At 33.7% G+C, this 23136-nt stretch overlaps 2 protein-coding genes across 3 annotated transcripts; one reads left to right on the forward strand and one right to left on the reverse strand.

Moving 5' to 3' along the window:
• The first annotated feature begins 669 nt into the window (after positions 1 to 669).
• LOC120625263 (malate synthase 1-like) lies at positions 670 to 12012 on the forward strand. 2 transcript variants are annotated; one of them, XM_039892276.1, is made up of 7 exons: positions 670 to 1111; positions 1911 to 2169; positions 3162 to 3489; positions 4133 to 4307; positions 6247 to 6355; positions 9476 to 9730; positions 10682 to 12012. In XM_039892276.1, the coding sequence occupies exons 1-7, from the start codon at positions 861 to 863 to the stop codon at positions 10931 to 10933; spliced, it is 1629 nt and encodes a 542-aa protein (XP_039748210.1). In that variant the 5' UTR covers positions 670 to 860; the 3' UTR covers positions 10934 to 12012. The 2 variants fall into 2 exon arrangements, with proteins under 2 accessions (XP_039748210.1, XP_039748211.1); XM_039892277.1 differs by lacking the exon at positions 1911 to 2169 and having other exon boundaries at positions 670 to 1193.
• Positions 12013 to 16575: 4563 nt separating this feature from the next.
• Positions 16576 to 22773, reverse strand: LOC120625107 (AN1-type zinc finger protein 2A-like). The gene is made up of 6 exons (XM_039892038.1): positions 22471 to 22773; positions 21002 to 21044; positions 20421 to 20607; positions 18839 to 18993; positions 18103 to 18202; positions 16576 to 16865 (listed from the first exon to the last, which is right to left on the reverse strand). The coding sequence occupies exons 1-6, from the start codon at positions 22523 to 22525 to the stop codon at positions 16728 to 16730; spliced, it is 678 nt and encodes a 225-aa protein (XP_039747972.1). The 5' UTR covers positions 22526 to 22773; the 3' UTR covers positions 16576 to 16727.
• Positions 22774 to 23136: the final 363 nt, after the last annotated feature.

A 23136-nucleotide genomic window follows, 5' to 3' on the forward strand; every position in this document is an offset into this window, starting at 1 on the left:
TAAATTAGGATGGCGCCACATTTGCATCAGGGTAACTCTTAAAAGAAGCGCCAAATATAAATATTGTTAGAGTAGGCTTGAAAAATAAACAAGGAAGTATGGAGATACAAGGAAGTAAGGTTATATTTACCACAATATTTTGTACAACGTAAGTTGTTGAAATTCTCAATAATTAACTACTTTAGTCGATAATGACATTAAATTTTTTAACTCGGCATACTTCAATTCATCTACGATTGCTACATTCATACCATACCCTGTGCATCCACCAGCGCCATTGTGGAGGATTTTTGAACTGTTATTTAGCGCAACAACTGGACACTTTTTCAACTTTTCTCCCATATAAGATGACTCTCCTTACCTCTACCCTCCATAAATTTAATGTCATTATCGACTAAAGTAGTTAATTATTGAGAATTTCAACAACTTACGTTGTACAAAATATTGTGGTAAATATAACCTTACTTCCTTGTATCTCCATACTTCCTTGTTTATTTTTCAAGCCTACTCTAACAATATTTATATTTGGCGCTTCTTTTAAGAGTTACCCTGATGCAAATGTGGCGCCATCCTAATTTAATACATTTTGACGACACTTTTTCATATACACAGATGACTCTCCTTACCTCTACCCTCCATAGCTAAGAGTCAAAATATTTGAATCAGCAACATTGTGTCGAAAATTTGTTTTCCTCCAAATTGAGTGGAATGACACTTGCGATGTATATAACTATCTGACGATGTAATAAATATTAAGTTTTATCAGTTATATAGTGTTATGCGGAGTAGAGACTCGTGTATGAGTTATTATTTAATTAAATTTTGTTCTCTGTGTAACCAGTGATAGTTTAAATTTTATCATGTCAAGTATTTTGCTGTTACAATCTTCCCCGCCAAAACTAGAAGATGTTCAAAGAAAATTATACAATAAGGGTGCGCTTGAATTTCTAGTCCACTTGCATAGAGAATTTGATTTGAAAATAGAACAACTTTATAAGAATAGAGTTCAAAGGGCGGTAGATACGAAATCAGTCTGTAAAGTAGATTTTAAAATATCATCGGAAAGATTGGACAAATCTTGGAATGTTGCTCCGTTGCCCACTAGGCTTCAGTATGTATTTATTAATCATGTACGTTGGTGTTTCGCTAGCCACAAGCATTCTACTTCTTTCATAATCATCTTTGCATTATTCGTAAGTAAATCATTTTTCTTTTATTCCTGTTGGTTTGAACTATAATTTCTCTCATTTTTATTTTGTGTTAAATTTACTTGACAACTTAGTTTTACAAGGTTTGCAAATAAGTAAATATTATTGAGTCATCATCACACCAACCAATGGATGTCCATTGCTGGATATGAATTTTGGACCAAATTCCATTGTCTTGCGCTGCCTGTATCTCTGCCACTGCATGATGTTCTCCATCCACCTAGTTGGGGTCAACACACTTCTCTTTCTGAGCTGACCTTTCAATAGTAACAAGACAAAAACAGTATAGGGGCTTTTGTGTCTACACTGACAACTGCTTCTTAACACTGAGACTCAAAAGTTGTTTTTTGTAATAATTGTTTGGATCCACTTTTCATTAATGAGAATTTTTTATTATATATAAATAATATCAGACCAGTTTCACAAATGTTTATATATAAATTAGTTTGGATTAGTAGATGGCTTTTGATCAACAAACGCTGTAAAGTATTCTAAGTTTTCTATTTTGGATAGTACCAGTTACTGATTATATAGTTACAGAATTTTAATTAATCCTAATTAGTCTCTGAAGTTATTGCATTACATTACATGCTTCCATTAAATAATTTGTACCTACTGCATGTGCTTTACTTGTTTTTTATTATAAATATTAAATAATAATGTATTAAAAATTTTGTTATCAGCAATACATTAATATTTTAGAAATCGTCATTTGGATTTGGGAGATGTGTCAGCATCAAATACTGCACATTTCGTAGCTGCTTTAAATGCTGATATCCAAGGGGTCCAGGTTGATTTTGATGATGGGCATTGCCCTACATGGCGGAATCAGTTGGTGGCCTTTAATAATATTTATTTGGCTGTAAATGGAAAACTTCCAGGAGCACCAATTAGCATCACAACTTGTCCAGTACTGATGCTCAGGCCTAGGGCATGGAATATGATTGACCATGATATTTTGGTTTGTAATAATTGGTATTTTAAATATATTTTCAAGTCTTAGCTTCTTATTATATTTTGGCACATGTATTTTAGTTTAAAGTATTGTTCCTTATATCATAGAAATTTGAATGAGTTAACTTAAATTGTAGCTTTCTGCAATGTGTACTTATCCATTTATACTTTGACCTGCCAAATTTTTCATTCTTTGGTGCTGCAAATCCTATTATAATATTATATATATGATAAAAAAAGCCTGGGTATGAATTACTGTAACTTTATAGCTAAATTTTAATTTGATTTATATGGTGATACTTAAAAAAACTCCTGGCTAAGTTTGCTGTGGGCTTTTAAGAGGGTCCGTTTATAACCCTCCTAGAATTAGTTACAAGTTAACAAATGTAGTTATCACCACTCAATAATGGTAATAATATATTATGAAAGCATCAGAATAAAACCTTTTTGAATTTGATTTTTTTTTTAATATACTTTCCAAAGCAATATTATTCATACGGAAGGTTTCTGGAATCGATTTCACATATTTGGTTCAAATTGCCATATCCTTTTGTTGATGCTGAGATCTATATTACTTTGACTCTTCTCAGCATTAAAAGGTTCTGTTTAAAAAAGAGCTGCAATTTTTACAATATAACAATTATTTTTCCAGCAAACTCATCAATTGTATATTTGTATGTTGTTTTATGTAATAAAAGAGTTTTAACAACTAATGTACTTCATTCTGCAAATGATTTATGTATCTTTCACAGATAATATATGTATATGTATGTAGCTTATGGCAGTTTGTAGTGATTTGATTGTTTGTTGTAATTTGATTGTTCACAGTAATTTGATTGTTTATGTTGTACTTTTCAAATAACAAAGCTCATGTTCGATCTATCTATAATTTAAATTGAATCAGTGTCTATATTGTCTGCGAAGGCCCCGGAGATACTGATGAGATATTGAATAATAAAATGAAACTGAGAATATCAATGACATAATTAACAATTCCAGATTGATGGTAAGGAAGCAATAGGTCCTCTAGTTGATTTTGGAATTCTCATGTATCATAATGGAAAGAAATTGTATGAGGCCAACAGTGGGCCGTACTTCTACTTGTCCAAATTAGAAGGGGCTTCCGAAGCTCAACTCTGGAATGAGATATTTGTATGGACTCAGAACAAACTCGGATTGCCCCATGCAACAATAAAGGCTTGTGTTTTGATAGAGAATATTATATCAACCTTTGAATTAGAAGAGATATTATTTGCACTAAAAGACCATTGTATGGGCTTGAACTGTGGGATATGGGATTATTGTGCATCAATTATTGCAAAGTTTGGTATGTATCTGTTTTAAATTAATAATTGTCAGAAGATATTATTTTAATACAAAATAAAACTGGTCTGCTAACCTTATAATAATTATGAATGCACAATGCAACTTATGTCTATTTTCTTTTTACTTGTCTTATAATGTAAACAATCTTTTCATAACTTTTAAGTATAAAGTATATATTAAAAAAAATTAAAAAACAAGTGTGATACAAAAAAGAAATAGCTAAAAATAATGTGTGTGTTCTTGTTATTTTTTAAACAATTAAAAAAAAAATTACACTAAAAAGTATCAAAAACAGTGTTTACATTATAAGACAACTAAGAAAACATAGACAGTAACTAATCTATTTCTATGCAGTTCTTCACAGCATTGTTGCTGTTATGTACGATGTTATTTATTTTATGAAAGTTTGAGATCAAATAAAAATACTTAGTACCTTTATTTCACATTACTGCAATTAGTACTGTTTATTTCGAAATAGTTTGAAATGTATTCAGCATATTTGGGGTACCTACACTCACATTTTATATCAAAGTTAGTAGTAGTTGCCTTATTCTTCGCGGCTGGAAGCTAGATGTAACGCTATTAAGGTTGATTTTGTAGATTTAAAAAAAAAAAAATTGAAAATTTTTTGTCTATGTTGTCAGGTGACCGCAAAGAGTTCCTATTGCCCGATAGGAACAAATACGTCAATATGGACAAGAAGTTCCTCAACAGCTATATGAAGCTAGTGGTCAACACTTGCCACGAGCGTGGTGCCCTGGCGACGGGTGGCATGGCCGCAGCCATGTTGAAGCCAGGCAGTGATGGCGCCGATGACAAGTGAGTTTGTATGAAATTATGTTATCATTATCGACCTATTACCGGCCATTGCAGAGCACTGATCTCCTCTCAGAATGAGAGGGTTTGGGCCGTAGATAGTTTTAGAACGTCGTAGAGAACTCTCAGGCATGCAGGTATAATTGAGCAAGCAATATTTTAATTTCTTAAATTAAAAACGCATGTAATTCTAAAAAGTTAAAGTTAAATCCCAGGAGACCAGGGATCGAACTTGGTCCCCTGGTATAAAAAAATTCATCTGATAGCCTTTTCTTTTTTAAATCTTGTATTTAGTGCATTCATCCCTTATTGAAACTTGTATTTTCGCATTTTAATCAATAACTATATAACAATTTTATTAAATTACATAATTTTAGACAAACTTCCATCCCCTATTTAATATTTAACAGTAGTAGTATTATTTATTACTACTTTTTATTTGTTAACCACCGCATCATTAATATATATATACAAAAAAAAAACGGAAAAATTAAGAAAGAAGTAGAATACAAAAAGCAGCATTACAGCTTAATAACTTTGGTAAGTTCTTTCCTGTGGCTACAAATGTTTCTGTTTTGTATTTACAATTTTACGGTTTTTAATTTTGTATTTACGTAAATACCAGGAACGAAATCTTGATAATTCCCTGATGATCCTGGTGATCTGATAAGACATGTCCATATACAAAGTGTGGGAATCAATACAAACCTCGTGAAAGTTTACTGCCTATTAGCGTTTTAATCTTGCCGATAATTAATGAGATTTCATCAGGTATTACTATTGATTGCAAATGTTTTAAACTGAGTACGTACCTAATTGTCTGTGTAAACAACATTTATTTACAAGATCTCTTGTAAATAAATACACAAATCACACATATATAAATCATATATATGGAAATTTTCAGATCAATACAAGTGAATTACTGGCTATTAGTTTTTGTCTGCTTACCTCCTTAGATGATTAATTCGATTTAATGAGTTTTGCTTTGTGATTACCAAAATGTATTTGTTTTTAATTAAGTATAAAATTACCTATTTTATTTTTTGCAACTTATTTTCACACTGCATTTTATTTTTTTCATTTTATATAATGTAGGTATAATTGTAAATAAACTTGACAATATATCTATATCTTATATCTGTAAATCTTTAAACGAGTAATTCTTGTATATATATATTTAATTGGAATCTCGGAATCGGCTCCAACGATTTTGATGTAATTTAGTATACAGGGAGTTTCGGGGGCGATAAATCGATCTAGCTAGGATAAATTTTTAGAAAATGTAATTTTATTCGTGTTTTCCGGTAATAACTGATTTGGTGTAGACGAAGTTGCACGGGTCAGCTAGTATTATTATTATTAACCCACTACAACTAAAGTGGCACAGTATCCTCTCAAGACAAGAAAGGTTTTGGCAATAGTCTACCACGCTGGCCAAGAACAGATTAATAGACTTCATACGCCATTGAGAAATTTATGGAGAACTCTCAGGCTTAGGTTTACTCAATCATTATCATCATGTCAACCCATCACCGGCCTACTACAGGTCACGGATCTCCTCCTGCAATGAGAGGGGGTTAAGGCCGCAGTCCACCACGCTGACCTAGTGCGGATTGGTGGACTTCACACACCTTTGAGACCATTATGAAAAAAAATCTGGTATGCAGGTTTCCTTTCGATGTTTTCCTTCACCGTTGAAACAAGTAATATTTTAATTGCTTAAAACGCACATAACTAAGAAAAGTTAGTTTCATGCTGGGATTCGAACTCGCCCCCTCCCCGAAAGTGAAGTCGAAGTCCTACCCACTTTGCTATCAGCGCTTCATTTACTCAATTATAAACCCTCAAATGGCTGCAATTGCAATAAGAATAAACCACGTGTATAGACTACGAGTGAGAATAAGAGTGCTTTAAAGGTTTCTTTTTTTTTCATTCATAGATCAAAGGCAATAATAAACAGAGTACTGGAGGCGAAGTCGAAGGAAATAGAAGCTGGAGTTGATGGCTTCATGGTTTACGACACCAGAATAGTTCCCCATATAAACGAGGTAAATATTTTAATAATGTCGCTTCTTGAGGCATCCAAGGTAATTTGATTTTAACCACAATACTTTATCTTGCGCAATAGAAAGGAAGGTCATCTGCCAAAAGGTAGTTTTTTTTTTGTTTTTAGTGAAAATAACTTTTTATCCAAACAGGAATTGCGTAGTGAATCTGATTTCTGTTAAGCAATTTTCTGTTACCTTCGTATTTTTTTTTTATCGATAGTGCAATTATTTAAGCAATGACGCAACTGTGTATAATTATCTAACTAAGGTAAATAAAACCTGGTACCGCCAAGTTTACATTTAGGTAAAATCTTGTTTTATAGATTTTTAGATCTCTCAATCTAAAAGTCTATAGTTATCTAAATTAAAATTCAATTTTTTTTTTATTCATGTAGGCCTATCACAGGCACTTATGAAGCGTTTATACATATATGATTACATAATTGTAAGGGGATGGTGATAACTTCGTACGCCAACTTAAACCTAAAGCTACGAGGGTTCCAAACGCGCCCTGGTCTAAGAAGAGCCCACAACAAACTTAGCCGGGTTTTTTTTTTGTTATCACCATCTCACAGTTTATTTATCAAAAAATTAAGCTTTGAAGCTAGAGCAATTCACACCCAAGCTTTTTTATCGTTCAAGTAATCCTTAATATTATATAATAGGACTTTTCTGTAAGCTTACGTTTTTTTTTCTATATCATTCAATCTAAAGTATTCGATATCTCTTCAGGCTATGGAGAATACTGCCAAAGATGCTTTGAGGGTATATCATATACACCTTTGAAGCGTCCTTGGAATTTCTATTATACTCGTCAAACCAAGTATAGCATCGTTTTGAAATGCTAGCATATCACGCTCGTACCCACGTGGCGCTTGGGCTAGGCAAGTGCTGCCGAAGCTAAACTTTGCGGAAAAAACGCAATAGATGACGCAGTGTCATAACAATTTAAATTTTATTTAATCCAAGTAGGCCTAATATAATATTTTTCTAAGATTGCGGGCTTAGTGTTTCCGTATCAAATCACTGGTTCATTTTGGTAACACTAAGAAGTAGGTACATAGTGGTAGGAGCACAGAAATACGACAATAATCCTATCCTACTTCCTACTTCCCTACTTAATATTATAAATGTCAATGTAAGTTTTTTTGTTACGCTTTCACGCAAAAACTACTTAACCGATCCTCATGAAACTTTGTACACATATTCTTGGAAGTGTTAGAAGTAATGTAGGATACTTTTCATTCCGACATTAAGCTCGGTTCCTTTGGGGGAGGGGATGAAAGATTTTGACGATTTTACACCATAACTCCGACAAATTCACCGATCTAAATGCTTATTTTTGTGCTATAGAGGTCATAATATGTGTTTAATTTTGTCCTAACTGTGGTTGGAGATAGAGGACAGAACTCCCTCAGTGGACAGCAGCAAACCCCTCATTTAAGGCTTAGAAATACTGAATACTTTAACTTTTTAAACGGTTTTATTTAGCTCACCCCGTTTGTTTTATTTATTATTCTTGGGTCAAATTTAGTAATTCGAATTTCACCCTCTTCCTGTCAACCGATTAATCTGAAATTTTGTATACACTTTGGATTTTGGTGACAATACAATTATGTTTATTCATTATCATTATAAATTCAAGATGGCCGCCGCTACAAAATGGCGGATAATTTATGTTTTATTAATCCCATCAATATGGGTATCAAATGAAAGTGCTCAACCAGTATAATACAATGTACTATATAAAATTAAAATCCAAGATGGCGGCCTCTACAAAATGGCGGATAACTTAGGTTTTATCAATCCCATCAACATGGGTATCAAATGAAAGGTCTCAACAAGTAGAATACAATTTACTATGCAAAATTGAAATCTAAGATGGCCGCCGCTACCAAATGGCTGATAACAATTTTTTATCAATCCCACCAATATGGGTATCAAATAAAAGGGCTTGACAAGAAGAATACAGTGCACTATACAACCTCAATATTTAAGATGGGCGCAGCCACGAAATGGCGTATAATAATAAGATTTAAATTTAGTGAATTAAACAGAATGCGAAATAAAAACTAAAAACTAGAAAATAAGAATAGGTAAAAAAACTTTTTAAGGTTAACGGTTTTATGTTAAACATACATTGCAATGTTTAAGATAAATGTACTAAAAACCAAAAAATAATAAAATAGATACAGTCGTGGGAATTATAAACATATGCATAGACTAGACTAAAATAAAACCGTGGGGCACGTCAATTGTCTACAATCGTTGATTAAAATGCTTGTTTTGTAATGTTACACTATAATTAGGCAGTTGTTCAACCGACAACGATGGCCGTGTGATAAGTAGGGCTAGAATGTGGAAACAAGCTAGCAAGCTCGATTATAAGCGAGTTTTAGGGTTTCATAGTGGTGAGCGAGTAGTACTTTTATCATATGTTTTGTCGATTAAAGACAAACTACGAGCTGTGAAACGATTCCTCGCCAGCCAGCAGTGTGAATGTCCAACGATAAACTAGTTGAAACATCTCTTTTATTTACATGGAGTGTATAACTATTGGAATTTCCATGAGAAAATAGTAAGTAAATTCCTCACCGTCTGCGGGCAAACTGCCTGTTTTAACGACGAATTAAACGATTCTTCTATCGCACATTAAGTCGATAATTTGTAGACAATTGACGTGCCCCACGGTTTTATTTTAGTCTAGTCTATGCATATGTTTATAATTCCCACGACTGTATCTATTTTATTATTTTTTGGTTTTTAGTACATTTATCTTAAACATTGCAATGTATGTTTAACATAAAACCGTTTAACTTAAAAAGTTTTTTTACCTATTTTTATTTTAGATCTACAACAAAATTTATGCCACATCAAAAAACAAAATCAAACGCAGACGAAGTCGCGGGCAACAGCTAGTACAAAATAAACACGAGCGTGGAACGGCCGTTTTCCACTTTTGATATTCTCTTGAAATACCGACAAGGAAGCAAGCGGCGCCCGGCGATGAGCTTTAAACCGTGCGTGAAGATGTTTCACATTCGCCGCTCTTCATTTGCCGAGCGTGAAGTGCTAGAAGTAGAATAAGAAATTTTACTTATATTTGTTCGACAATTGCAGCTCTGGAAGAAGACTAGCGGAACACTGAACCAGCTCCACCGCATATTTGACCTTAACATAGCACCACAAGAGCTATTATCGCTTCCAAGTGGCGGTGTGACAATGCAAGGTCTCAAACACAACGTGGCGGTATCTATACTGTTTGTTTATCACTGGTTGGCAGGGATTGGACATTTCTTCTACAGCGGCAACATTGAGGATTCAGCAACCGCTGAGATATCTAGAGCGCAGATTTGGCAGTGGATTCGATTCTCGGTGAGTTAATTTCAAATCTTCAATATAGATCTTCTATTAATACTTATTTGATGAGACTTATCATCAATCATCAATGCGAAGCGGGGATAGCCCAGTGGGTAGGACTTCGACTTCACTTTCGGGGGAGCGAGCTCAAATCCCAGCAAGCACTTCTAACTTTTCTAATTTATGTATGTTTCAAGCAATTAAAATATTACTTGCTTTCAACGGTGAAGAAAAACATCGTGAGGAAACCTGCAAACCTGAGAGTTCTCCATAATGTTCTCAAAGGTGTGTTGAGTCCACCAATCCGCACTGGGCCGGCATGGTGGACTACGGCCTTAACTCCTTCTCATTGTGGGAAGAGACCCGTGCCCTGTAGTGGGCCGGTAATGTGTTGATATGATGATGATGACTTATATGATTTTCGGAACCGGTTGAGAACCAGGATAAATCTGATGTCTAAGGTGGCTGTCAGTCAATCCAGTCAATCTGTCATAAATCCTCATTCATGACCATAACTTCACACGGGTAGAGTAATTTAAAGGTGAATTTAACACGTAATATATGTGACGTCTGGGAAAGACAAATTCCGGCCGACAAAGAACGATTCTGTGCGAATGTAGAAGCTTTCGTCACTAAACCCTCCACCCTCAGTCATCTAGATACTAATACGTTAAGCAAAAACTCTGTATCTCTTTTTACTAAAATTGCGCACGAGTGTGAATTTTCTTACACTTATAGTTTATATAGGTTATATATATTCTTTAGTTTTAATAATTCTTTGGATTATAATTTCTTCCTTGGGTTAATGGCAGTTTGTTTTAAAAATATAGGCAAATCAACAGTGTCAGTGTCAGTGCTTTGGCGAAATCTGTGATTACAGAAGTATAGTGCTTGACAATAGAAACTTAAAGTTATAATTTAAATTAATTATGGTCTAGTTATAATAGAACTGCATCTTATTTTCAGCCTATGCTAGAAGACAGTCAAAACCAATACGTTACCGCCCAACTGGTGGATAAAGTGGCGACAAACTTCGCTTCACACGCGCACAAGAACCTGTGTCGTTCCAGCGCCGAACGTAAGCGCCTCACAGCGGCTAAATACATGTGCCTGGAACTGTTCCTGGCTAGAAACCCACCGGAGTTTATCACTACTTATCTTAATGATAACCACAAGTTCAGAACTTTGCATAACAAGGCGCTTTTAAGCAATCTTTAAACATCAATAAGTAACCACCGCTCGTATTCAGTAGACTCCACGAGCGGTCAATCAACCCAGTCAACACTCTCAAGGAAACTGCTCACTAACCGGTTAATAAATTTCGTTCCCTGATACCCGTTAGTATTGTTAATGTACCTGGTATAACAATACTAACAAATTTAGTCATTCCAAAAAAGTAAGTGTATACATTCCAGATATGAGAATTAAACTTAAAATAAAAAGCAGATTGATTGCTATTTATTACTTAGTCGCGTAGTTATAGTGTAATAAATATGAACTTACATATTTGTAAAAAAGAACGATGTCAAGATGAAGGGTCATACGACAGAAACGCAGCTTTTAGAAATCGCTGGACTTACTTAAAATAAATAGGCTTGCTCGCTCGCTCGTTTCAAATAAAACCCTTTCGACAATCGTTTAATATAATCCTTTCTTGATTGACCAATGAACGATGCCAAATTAAAATTGTAATAGTAAATAATAAGTTATATTAATTTTTTTTTGTTAATCATTATGGGAAGAGACAGGTTTATAGGTGAATTCGTCTAATTTATTCTTATTAGGAAACAATTAAAAATCACTACTAATATTTTATGCCCAGTGCTTTTTTGACTTGTTAAAATAATTTTAAGTATTGTTTTGTTATTACAAGAATTCGTAATTATTAATGGATCTTAAATTAAGATATAATGCATAACAAAAATTGATGGTAATTTTCTTGTACACAAATCTCTTAATTAACTAAATTCAAATGTTTAAAAGTAGTTTAGTAGTAATTGAAATGTTTAAGTTGTAGAAGAGCGTTTTATGAGAGGGCTCTTCCAGGGTAGTACCACTTTTTCTGTCGCTAAGTAGAATTGCTGTGTTCAGGTCTGAACGGCGTGGTTGCCGTAGTAATGAAAGGTACACGAGGCTTAAAACCTAGGGCTCAGTTTGATGGACCCAGCGCGGCACTTTGCAGGGCGTTCTTATTTACTAGAGAGGGTGTACAAAAGAATTGGTACCATTAACATAAACATACCAAATTATTAACCAAATTTATAAAATATTATATTTTTTTATTGTTACGGATTGTATATGGGACTTTAAATAAAACTATATTTTTTGTTATCGATGTTTTATTTTCTCAAAAATATATTTGGAGTTTTTGTATTAGCTCCAAACTTTATGACCGATCGTAACGAAACCATCTAATTGCCTTTTTAAAATTTTAATTTCCTCTAGTCTCCAGAGATAAAAAAAACTGTTTATTTAAAAGGAATATTTTCTGCCCATCCCCTGGTTTATTAATCCTTAGTCCACGGAAGAGGGACTAAACTAAGATACTGGGAACTATGATGAAGCCCGGTTGCGGCCCGAAGGAATAATTGGGAATAACGCCTATGGCTGAGATAAGGATTCAAGGTTCGGAGCGATCATTAAGTAAGGCGCTAGTTTTAGTAATGAAAATGGAGCGCATGTGTGCTCGCTTCAATGTAATATTTGTATATAAATGTTATACATTGAAATGATAAGGCTGATTGCACGGTTACTATAATTAATTGCTCGTATATAAGGCATCACAGAACTCTTATTTTGGTTGAATACACTGCAATTTCTCAATACAAATTGGTGCGAAAATGTTAAAAGTGCACCATTGTGAATGCAGTTCCATTGTATCCATGTCCTTTCATGTGGCCATATTACTTTTTGTAATGGCGTAGAGGATGTAGCATAATATAACCAACAATCTCTCTCCTGTCACGAGATATTTTCGTCAATAGTCTCACTTGGTTCGTTCGTGTTAAGTTTTATTCCACTACAAGTAAGCCCTGGCCTGCAGTTTCACCTGGTGGTAAGTGATGATGGGTTTAAAAAAAATACCTTTCAATATATCTAAAATATAAATGAAGTGAAACATTACATTATAAGGTTCGAATAAATTGAGTAACTATTAAATAAGATTGTTCAAACAAATTTTTACGTAAATATTCATTTAAATATATATTATTTTGTTTTATGAAATACGCTTATACAAATAAAATTAAGTACAAAACAAATTGTACATATTTTAAAACAAATTAAAATAAATTGAAACACAAATTAAGATAATTGTTGAAATAAATTTTATTGGAAATGGATATGCATGCATGCAAACATTTTTTACGAAATAAGCTGTTTAAGAAATACAAAACCAAAAATATTATACATAATAAGTGTACATATCCTATAACAAGTTCGAATAAATTGAGTAAGTAATAAAATTGTTTAAACAAATAATTTCGTGAATATCAATTTCAATCTACACAAATAAAAATTAAGTTAAACAAATACGAATACGTAGTTATTATACAAATAAAATTTGTATAATAACTACGAAACGTTGTTGTTGTTTAAACAAATTTATGGGGATGCATAATACATTACATGTTTTTTTTTTTGTTTTACGAACTAAACTTTTCCACATTATTTATTAACTTAAGGCCTGTTTTTTCAATCGACAGAAATTTTCAATTTATTTGAGGAATAAATATGCCTAATTATGACAGTTGCCTCAAATATGACAGTTTGTCAAAAAGTCAACAGGTGAGTTGGGGTTCTTTTAAAAAGGCGTCTCAATAGCTACAGGTGCCTTTGTCGTTGGCAATGTACCGCCCGTGTGGAAGAACCGTTATTCAACGATTGAAAAATCAGCCCCACTTGAAACAATTCTTACAAAATATTTTGCAAGATTCAAATTGTAGAAGTGCCTATAAGACTGTCGAAATAACATCATCAGCTTTGTTCGGAGATTTTGTCGGCTTATAGCTCTACAAGCGAAATCTTGGCTCATTATATAATACATAACTAGAATTGAACTATTATATTATATTACCAGTATCATTAATTAAACCTTAAATAATTGGTCTTTTAAATTCTCAACATCCTTTAATAATAATTATATCAACTTTTACACAGTATATAATAACGGTTCCGTGATCTCCGAGGCACGGAAGTCCAAATTCATGACTCTTAATTCGGTTACCCATAATGTTACCGAATTGAATGTTTCTTTACTAGCGCAAATTTACGTAAATCTCGGTAGGTACTTAACAATCTCTAATCGCTTTAAATATCTCTTTTTTTTTTCTAACATGTCTTATTATGTAAACAACCTTTTCATTACTTTAGTATGTTTTAAAAATGTGTTGATTGGATGTTTTTATTGTTTATATAATCTTAAAACTCACTTTTTCAATATAAAGTAATGAAAATATTCTTTACAGAACGAGTTAGAAAATATTTACTATGCAAAATTTTTTATTTTTCCTATAGCTAGTGAAAATTCTAGCAGTATGTCTATTTTAATATATCACTGAAGTCTCATTAAATTATAACATACTTTCAAATGTTTAGACAGCTAGTTAATTAAAATGTGTGGTGTCCTTAGATTTAAGGAAGCTACTTCGTTTTAGTAAAACAAACTAGCGCTATATTATATTAGTCATAGCACGTTACGTCACCGTCACGTCACGTCACCTTGGGCCTTATTAATAAAAGTGGCATACCGTCGGAAGTTATACATTAGGGAGATCCAAAAAAAATTTTTTTTTCAAACAGGCTAAAAAGTATCTTTTGGGTGTAAAAAAAATTCTGTGAAAAGATGAGCCATTAATATTAAGATTGTCCTCATCGCGATTGTCCTTCTCGAGCGGGTGAAGATCATTATCTACACCTATGTACACCCAACAATAGAATATCATCATAGTAAATAAAAGCTGTATTTGACAGTTTGACAGTTCAAAAATAGGAGTGCTCCGATCGTCACCAAACTTTACAGGATTACTCGAGATTCCCTGAAAGTTTCATTGAAATCGGTCCAGCCGTTTCGGAGCCTATACGGAACATACCCAACACACTTTCTCTTTTATATATATAGATAGATAGAACGCTTTGAAATTTTTTTTTGGATCACCCTATTATATATATATTTATATATATGTATATAGCTTCCGGTATTTTGTCTGTGCGATGTGATGACGGTAGATAAGTAGACCTCACCCTTAGTCTTCTTGTGGGTGTCGTACGGGACTAAGGCAATGTAACGTAGAATGGGCAGCAACGCCCTTTGTTATACTTCTACCATCTATTGCAATCACAAACCTGTCTGCGCAGAGTGGTTATTGGTTGGAAGAGGCCGTTAGAACTCCAGTGGACTACTATGGGCTATTGATAATGATGATTTTATGTCACCTCCCCTGTCACTTTCAAGTGAAAGACACGCTCTTACATTTGATGGTGCTGACAAGAAAAATGCACTAGCTATTCCAACGTTATGCCACATTTTTTACTGGACCACCAGACAGGGAATCACCACTGCTGGGGGATTAACCCGGGACACTTATAAGACCGCAACGCCCACTACTGCACTAGGGGGTCAATAATGTCATTGGAAATATTAAACTACTTGTTGGTAGCCCTTTCGCCCTTTTGAGATGCCCTTAAACTTTAAGAAGCTATACATTCCTTTGTTTACAGTGCAAACTAGCGATATGTCTTTTAATTTGCTTTTTTTTTACACAATAAAACAAAGTGGTTCACGCTGTTTGTACGCTTAAATCTTTAAAACTATGTAACGGATTCTAATACAGATTTCAGCTATAGATAGAGTGATTCAACAGGAAGGTTTATATGCAGTTAACATGAATATTACAGTAGAGAAAAGCAAATAAATTCAAAGATTTATAAAAACATATATTCGTGCGCTTTTCTTACAAACGCCAACTAAACTTACGATATAGACAAACTGCCCTACACTATCTATGTAGCACCCGTGCGATGCCGGGGCGTATAACTAAAGTCCTTTAAATTTTTCGGTATCAGCACGGCTAGCATTGGCAGAAGACAATTATATCCCCGGGGAAAGAATAAAAAGTCATCTTCTCCCACAGCTTTTTCAACTAACAGAGCACTGGAAGTGGAAATAATATTCAAATAATATTTGTGTAATAACAAACGGGGGTTAATTGTTGAGTTTACGATTCCACATGACGATAATCTGGAATTTGCTCACGAGATTGCCTTGAGTTATTGTTGCGATAGTCGTTTCAGTCAATGGTCTTCTCGCGAAAAGCTTCGACCAACATCTTAAGAAGCTTGGATGTAGTATCTAGAGTCGAATTCAATCTGGATCCCTGACCGCTTGCTTGGGCATTCAAAAGCCACAAGCGGAGAGTGGATGTTTTTTAAAGAGTGTTGTTTTTATTTATATAACTAGCTGATCTGTGCAACTTTGTCTGCCTGCCAAATCGGTTATTACCGGAAAACACGAATAAAATGACATTTTCTAAAAATCAATCCTAGCTAGATCGATTTATCGCCCCCGATTTTATATATATATATATATATATAAAAAATCTTGTATATATATATATATATATATATATATATATACAAGATATTGTTAAAAATAACTAGCTAGGGGTAAACTTCTCCTATTCCTATTTTCTAATTTTATATATATATATTATATATATATATATATATATATATAAAAAATCTATATATCTATAAATCTATAAATATATATATATATATATATATATATAAAAAAAATCTTGTATATATATATATATATATATATACAAGATATTGTTAAAAATAACTAGCTAGGGGTAAACTTCTCCTATTCCATGTTCCAGTTCTTTAGCAGATGGACACGTTAAATATATGCTGTGTCAGGGGATATAATTTTTGTCTCCTGTTTTGCTAGTCCTGCTGGGCGTTACTGTCAATTATTTATCGCACTAACTGGCGCTATAAACGTGCTCCGCTAAGACACCGAGCATCGGGAGTTCTGTTCACCGCCCACCCGCTGACCGAGCAGTTCCCGTACAACGCCCGATTCGGGGTCACGATTCTCCTCCTGCATCGAAAGCGCTAAAGCATGTGCCAACGCTTCGTCTTCGGTCTGGAAAGAAATATAATTAAAAAAAAAGCTTAGTATTTAAAAATAAAATAAATAAATAAATAGACTACGACAATACACACATCGCCATCAGTGGCGTGCATAGAGGGTATGCACAGGGTATGCAGATGATATAAACTGAAGAAAATCTCCAGTACGAGTTATGAAAGACTTTATGATAGGCATTGTAAGAGTTATAAAAAGACTACCCATATGTTTTTTTTAACTCGTACTGGAAATTTTCCTAATTTTATATCATCTGCATACCCTGTGCATACCCTCTATGCACGCCACTGATCGCCACCTAGCCCCAAAGTAAGCGTAGCTTGTGTTATGGTTACTAAGATGACTGATGAATATTTTTATATATAGGTAATATACATAAATACTTGTAATGTAAATATAAACACCCAGACACTGAAAACATTTGTGGTAATCGAACCCACGGCCTCGGATTCAGGCTGCGCCAATCGGCCGTCTAACCCTTTTAAACTTCGGGACTTCGACTTCACTTTCGCGGGGAGCAAGTTGGAATCCCAGCTCTAACTCCACCTCTAACTTTTGTTTGTTTGAAAGCTTTATTGCACACACACATTTTATACAAAGTAAATACATATACAAAAGATACTTAGAATAGAAAATAGACGCTCTATTTTCTATTCTAAGTTTCTTTAGTAGGGCGGTCTTTTCAACTTTGACGTTTTTTTTTATAATATTAATAGCGGGCAAACGAGCAAGTGGGTCACCTGATTTTAAGTGATAACCACCGCCCATAAACATCTGCAGCACCAGAGGAGTCACCGATGCGTTGCCGGCTTTTGAAAGTTACGTACGTTTTATGCAATTAAAATACAACTTGCTTCAATGGTGAAGGAAAACATCGTGAGGAAACCTGAACATGCCTGAGAGGTCTCGATAATGTTCTCAAAGATGTGTGGAGTCCACCAATCCGCACTGGGCCAGCGTGGTGGCTCACCCCTTCTCATTGCGGGCGTAGTAGACCGGTAATGGTATATAAAGTAAAAAGGAATTCGGAATTCATTTATCACCACCCACGAAGGCAATATAAAGGAGAACGGCCATCAATATTCTCTGTGCTACTACTACCTACTACCATCTTCTGCGGCCACCAACCTATCTGCCCAGTGGGGTGATAATAAGCAAACCCTCCCGTTGGTGGAGGCCTTTTGTCCAGCAGTGGGCTTTTATAAGTTATTGTTATTGATGATAAGTAACTCACCATATTCCCTTGCACTGTAGTAAAGTTTGCAATAGAAGCCACGAACCCTCTATTTTGTATGTTCTTCTCGTTTTGTTTCATACGCGCCATCGCTGCATTTCTGGGAACATTATGTTATCTGTCATTTATTTATTCTATCATTACACAACTGCTCAACGAATTAGTGTATTATATGCGTTTCTTTATTCCACCATAACTTCAAATTGCTTCAATAAAATCGTAATTAAAAAAAAAAAGAGATTTTCGGAGTTCAGGCGGTACAAAAATATGATTATGTAGAAGTGCATGGCGGATCGATAACGATCATTTTGTTTCCTTTAAACTTTTACCTTTTAAACTTATAAATTACTACTAATGTTTAGTGTTGCAAAACAGATAAACGTTTTTTTTTTAATTATTTCTTTCCAGATCTACAAAACCAAACATTATCCCCTATATTTATTACCATCCAGAAAAGTGTGAGTCGGACTTGCGCACGACGGATTCCGTACCGTTATCCGTAAAACAATGTCTGTTGTATGGGAGTCTCTTAAATATGTATTCTATTCTGTTTTTCAGTATTTGTTGTTAAAGCGGCAACATAAATACATAATCTGTGAAAATTAACTGTCTATCTATTACGGTTCATGAGAAACAGCCTGGTGACAGTCGGACAGTAAGACAGACAAACGGATGAAAGGACAGCGGAGTCTTAGTAATAGGCAGTTTTACGGAAATAAAAAAAACCAATACTCACGCAGCCTGTCTCTTCTTGGCTCCTAATTTACCGTCGCAAGTATGATCTGCCGTATGGCGATGCCGTAAGCAAAAGTTGAGAGAGCATTCCGCGCAAACAAGAGGCACCATTTCTTTCGTCTTGCAACCCTTGTATGAACACTTGTTTGTGAACACCTGTAAACGATAATATGAAATTGAATGAAGAATAAAAAAAACCTTGACACTAGTCCAGCCCTTACATTTGACATATTGTTTGTTTGTTTGTTTGTAATCTTTATTGCACACACACATTTTTGGCGTTTTTCCTAACGTCAAAGGAAGGGATAGGGAAGGGTAGGAAAAACGAACGAACGGGTTGGTGCAGCAATTTAAGTTTAAAATATCTAAAATAATATTTGAAATAATAATAAATAACTACATACTCATAAATTCAAATACTACACACATATTATACATAAAATATATATATAAGTATATACATATTTATGCAGTATACCTACTACATACTATAATATTACATAGATAAGAAATGGATTTCCAAACGCTTCTTGAACATATTGAGAGTGTAGTGGAAAGAAAAATGTAATTCGCAATTTTGTTGCGGCGCCTATCTTGGATTTAAAATTAATCATTTGGTAACCTTATTGAGGCAGTTGGTTAAAATATATGGAATCCGCAATTTTTTTAGCGGTGGCGGTCTCGGACCGATTTTCATCAAAAAAAGCTATGAACATTCCCGATTTATTATATTATCCTCTCAGACACAAATCGGTTCATCCGTTTGGAAGCTACGATGCCACAGAAAACCACCCATACACACGCACACCCACACACAAACACTTCAAACTTATAACACCCAATAGTCTTTGCGTCGGGGGTTGTGACAGTGAACAGCTGTGTGTGAGCTAATGAGTGGCTCAACAAAAGTGATAAGTTGTTATTCAAAGTCGAAGTCAAGGGATTCTTTATTTAAATACTAACTAACTGAGATTTCAATGGGGTTAAGTACATACAAACAAATAAAGTTGGTCATGGATTTATAAGTAAATTCATATTGAGTTAAACTGTCCATTCAATCCTACTACTCCTTCTCTTGCAGTGGCAACTTAGGGAAAATGACAGAACAATCTACTGCAATCACATACTACCGTCTGCCCAGTGTGGTGATTATGAGCAAACCGGAAATTCCTTTATTGTAACAGTGGACTGTTATAGGCTATTGATTATGTTTTTATCTCAAAAAATTGTGGTTATTTTAGTTATATAAGTTATTTTACTTATAGGCTACTTATGATGATGATTTCTATTCAATCAAAACTTTTAAGTGACCAAGTGAAGGTTGCTATTTTTTAAGCTAACATATTAACTTCACCGCAATAAAAAAAAATAACAATAAAAAACCAACATGAAATTTATTTTGACCAGAATATCCATAATTTATCTAAACTGAAATATACATATAGACAGACATAATCACATTGAGAGAGATCTAGGTTGAAATGTAGATAATCTCAGTTATTAATAATATGTTCAGTTTATGTGTAATTTTAAATAGATATAAAATTAAATGTAAGTAATTAATATCAATGAGGTCAAATTACCTTTTTTCTCCTCTCCCGGGCTGGGTCGGACATGCACTGGTTATCTATGTGAGCGCTCACTGCAACGTCAGGAGCCTCACCTCTTTTCCCAGGAACAGGGCTCCCACATAAAGGGCATTGCGGCACTTGTACATCTCTGGCAGTGGATGCAGTACACTCATGTTTTACATAGGCAAAATGATCAGAACTGCAATTAAAAAAAATATATATTTAAATGAGAACACATTGGTAAGGGGAAATATAATAATCTTAAACCAAGCTTAATTGTAACTTTAGTATGTGAATTGGAAACACAATCATTGTTGTCTAGTATTGTAACAGTGTGTAGTCATAGTAAAATTAACATTGAGGCGGGTTACATTGTCCATAATATTCAATGCTCAATAACCCAACACATGTGTATTTTATAATCTTGTTATTATTTTTTTGTCTCTCTACTTAAGGATCATCTTAAAATATATAATTATGCTTGCCATGCACTGTATTTTCCAATACTGGATTGCATTCCCAGAAGATACAATGCACATAGCACTTGCCTAATTTTTGTGAATATAATTTAAAAATATAAAAAAGTAATTTACCAATAAACATCTTTGCATGCATCACACTTCATTGGCAGGAAATCTGTAAAATATTTAATCATTTGGTGAATAACAAGTATTAAAATGAGTATGCTTTACATACAATGCAATCTCATTTATTAATTGTCAGACCAAGATTTATATATGCTGGAATTTTAATGTATTTGTTTTTAATGCTACTGCACTAACAATTCCAGATAAGTATTTTCCAGGTCCATCATAACATAGTTACATACATCATTTATATTATCTTATTCAAAAATGAATAAAATTTCTAAGAAATGTTGGGTTTGGGTTTTCCATTAAAAATCCTGTTCGACTGGGTTATCACTATGTTATGATGATAATCATTAAAACCTATCAACATACATTAGTGCATCATAGTGGGTCTGTGCTCTCAAAACCCTCATTCCTATGCAATGGAGGCCTGTAGTCATCAGAAGCACAAAAATGTTAGTGGGAATTAACAGATTTTAATGAAGTTTTTTAGGTAGGTATACAAGTTTCTTGTCAACTTCTCAATAGAATATTTGAAAATATCAATCATATTTTTGGAATAGTGGTTGAGTTATGTTATGATGAAAACATAAGTCATGATAAGACGGAAAAGTATGGTGGAATTTTAAACATTCTTGGCCATTATTTAACCCAAAGAGACACTGTTTGACACTAATGAAATAAGTATATTTTTTTTTATTAAATATAGATATTGTTATTACAATTAAGGATATGCTGTTGCAATAACAGTTTTGTTTTGTTCTACAGTCAGTCAGTTTTGCAAGGCTAGCATGGGCCAGAGACAGTTATGTCCCCAGGGAAAGGATAAAACATTATCTTCTCTCACAGCTTTATAAACTCTCAGAGCACTGTGGAAATAAACTCCTACTATTCCATGTCCAGTGCTTTAGCAGGTGGATACGTTAATTATATCCCTTATTAAGGGATATAGTCAGGGGATATAATTTTTGTCTCCTGTCTGTGCTAGCCCTGCAGGTTATGTATGTAAAATGTATAATATTGCCTTCCCAGATGTAAGATTTTCTTACTTTGATAAAATTATGGGATACAAACAAGGTGCACTCAACTCATACCTGTTTGCCTTCTCCAAACCTGAGTATTTACTACATTATTCAGTAAATTTCATGAAGAAAGATTAAGTTTAAATTTTAGAAAGCCTATAGAACTTAAATTAACCCTATATATTATCTCTACATATATCATATACTGGTTATGTGGTTTATAAAGTACTGCAAATAGTAAAAATTGCAAAAAATTGCTAATCAATCACATAGTAGTACCTATTAGTATTTCTTTCTCTACAAAGTGTGGCAATACAGATTATATTGCCACACTTTGTAGAGAAAGAAAAGAGGTTATTTGTATTTATTATAAATTTTAGAAAGAACATTTCTAATATTTGTTGTAGTTTAAACTCTAAATCATACGTAGGGTACTTCTTTCTAACTTACCCAGTTTATTACATGACTGGTAGGAACAATTCCTTCCAATGTGCGGAAATTCCATTGTCTATATAGTATAACTATTTAGTCACAAAATTATGAAGAAATAAAGAAATCCGAGTGAACACTTTACAGCACTGTCTTTACAAGTGTGACGAAATAAGTTTCAGAGTATAATTTTTATACGTGAACTAGTCATTCGTCATACTCTTAACCCACATATCAGTTATTTTTTACGTTTTGTTACGTTTAAAGTAATTTCGATTTGTCATCATCACACATTCACACATTTGATCTTGAATATTCTGTTCTATTCTTTTGACATTTCACAATTATCTGACATTTGCAGTCATCATGACATAGAAATTGTGATCGTTGAAAGGAACGTTTCGTATACAATCGTAACAAAATCGTATCCATAAATTAAATTTAATAAATTTTCTTCAAAATTTTCCTCTGTTTCTTTCTGAAAATAAGGTTAATTCAAATGGTAAGCTTTTGAGTGGTAGCACTATCACTCATAAGTGAAGTGGTGCGATTAGCACTCTTAACGAAAACAAAAGACTTAAGGGACAGATAGTGGCAGTTTATAAATTATATATAATTATTAATATGTTAATTATTATTTTTTAGGATTTCTACCATAGTGGGAATCTGTCTAACAATAGTTTTATT

This window comes from Pararge aegeria, chromosome 7, assembly GCF_905163445.1.
Source record: "Pararge aegeria chromosome 7, ilParAegt1.1, whole genome shotgun sequence".
NCBI classification, from domain to species: domain Eukaryota; kingdom Metazoa; phylum Arthropoda; class Insecta; order Lepidoptera; family Nymphalidae; genus Pararge; species Pararge aegeria.

What these genes read in the sequence shown, in the direction of transcription:
- LOC120625107 (XM_039892038.1), bottom strand. Translation starts at nt 22,525, where the DNA reads ATGGAATTTCCGCACATTGGAAGGAATTGTTCCTACCAGTCATGTAAT. An exon ending in CCCGGGAGAGGAGAAAAAAG is followed by an intron (nt 18,994 to 20,420) that starts GTAATTTGACCT and finishes TATCGTTTACAG; the next exon opens with GTGTTCACAAACAAGTGTTC. An exon ending in GCCAAGAAGAGACAGGCTGC is followed by an intron (nt 18,203 to 18,838) that starts GTGAGTATTGGT and finishes TAATGTTCCCAG; the next exon opens with AAATGCAGCGATGGCGCGTA.
- LOC120625263 (XM_039892276.1), top strand. Translation starts at nt 861, where the DNA reads ATGTCAAGTATTTTGCTGTTACAATCTTCCCCGCCAAAACTAGAAGAT. An exon ending in CCGTTGCCCACTAGGCTTCA is followed by an intron (nt 1,112 to 1,910) that starts GTATGTATTTAT and finishes TTAATATTTTAG; the next exon opens with AAATCGTCATTTGGATTTGG. An exon ending in TAGTTCCCCATATAAACGAG is followed by an intron (nt 6,356 to 9,475) that starts GTAAATATTTTA and finishes CGACAATTGCAG; the next exon opens with CTCTGGAAGAAGACTAGCGG.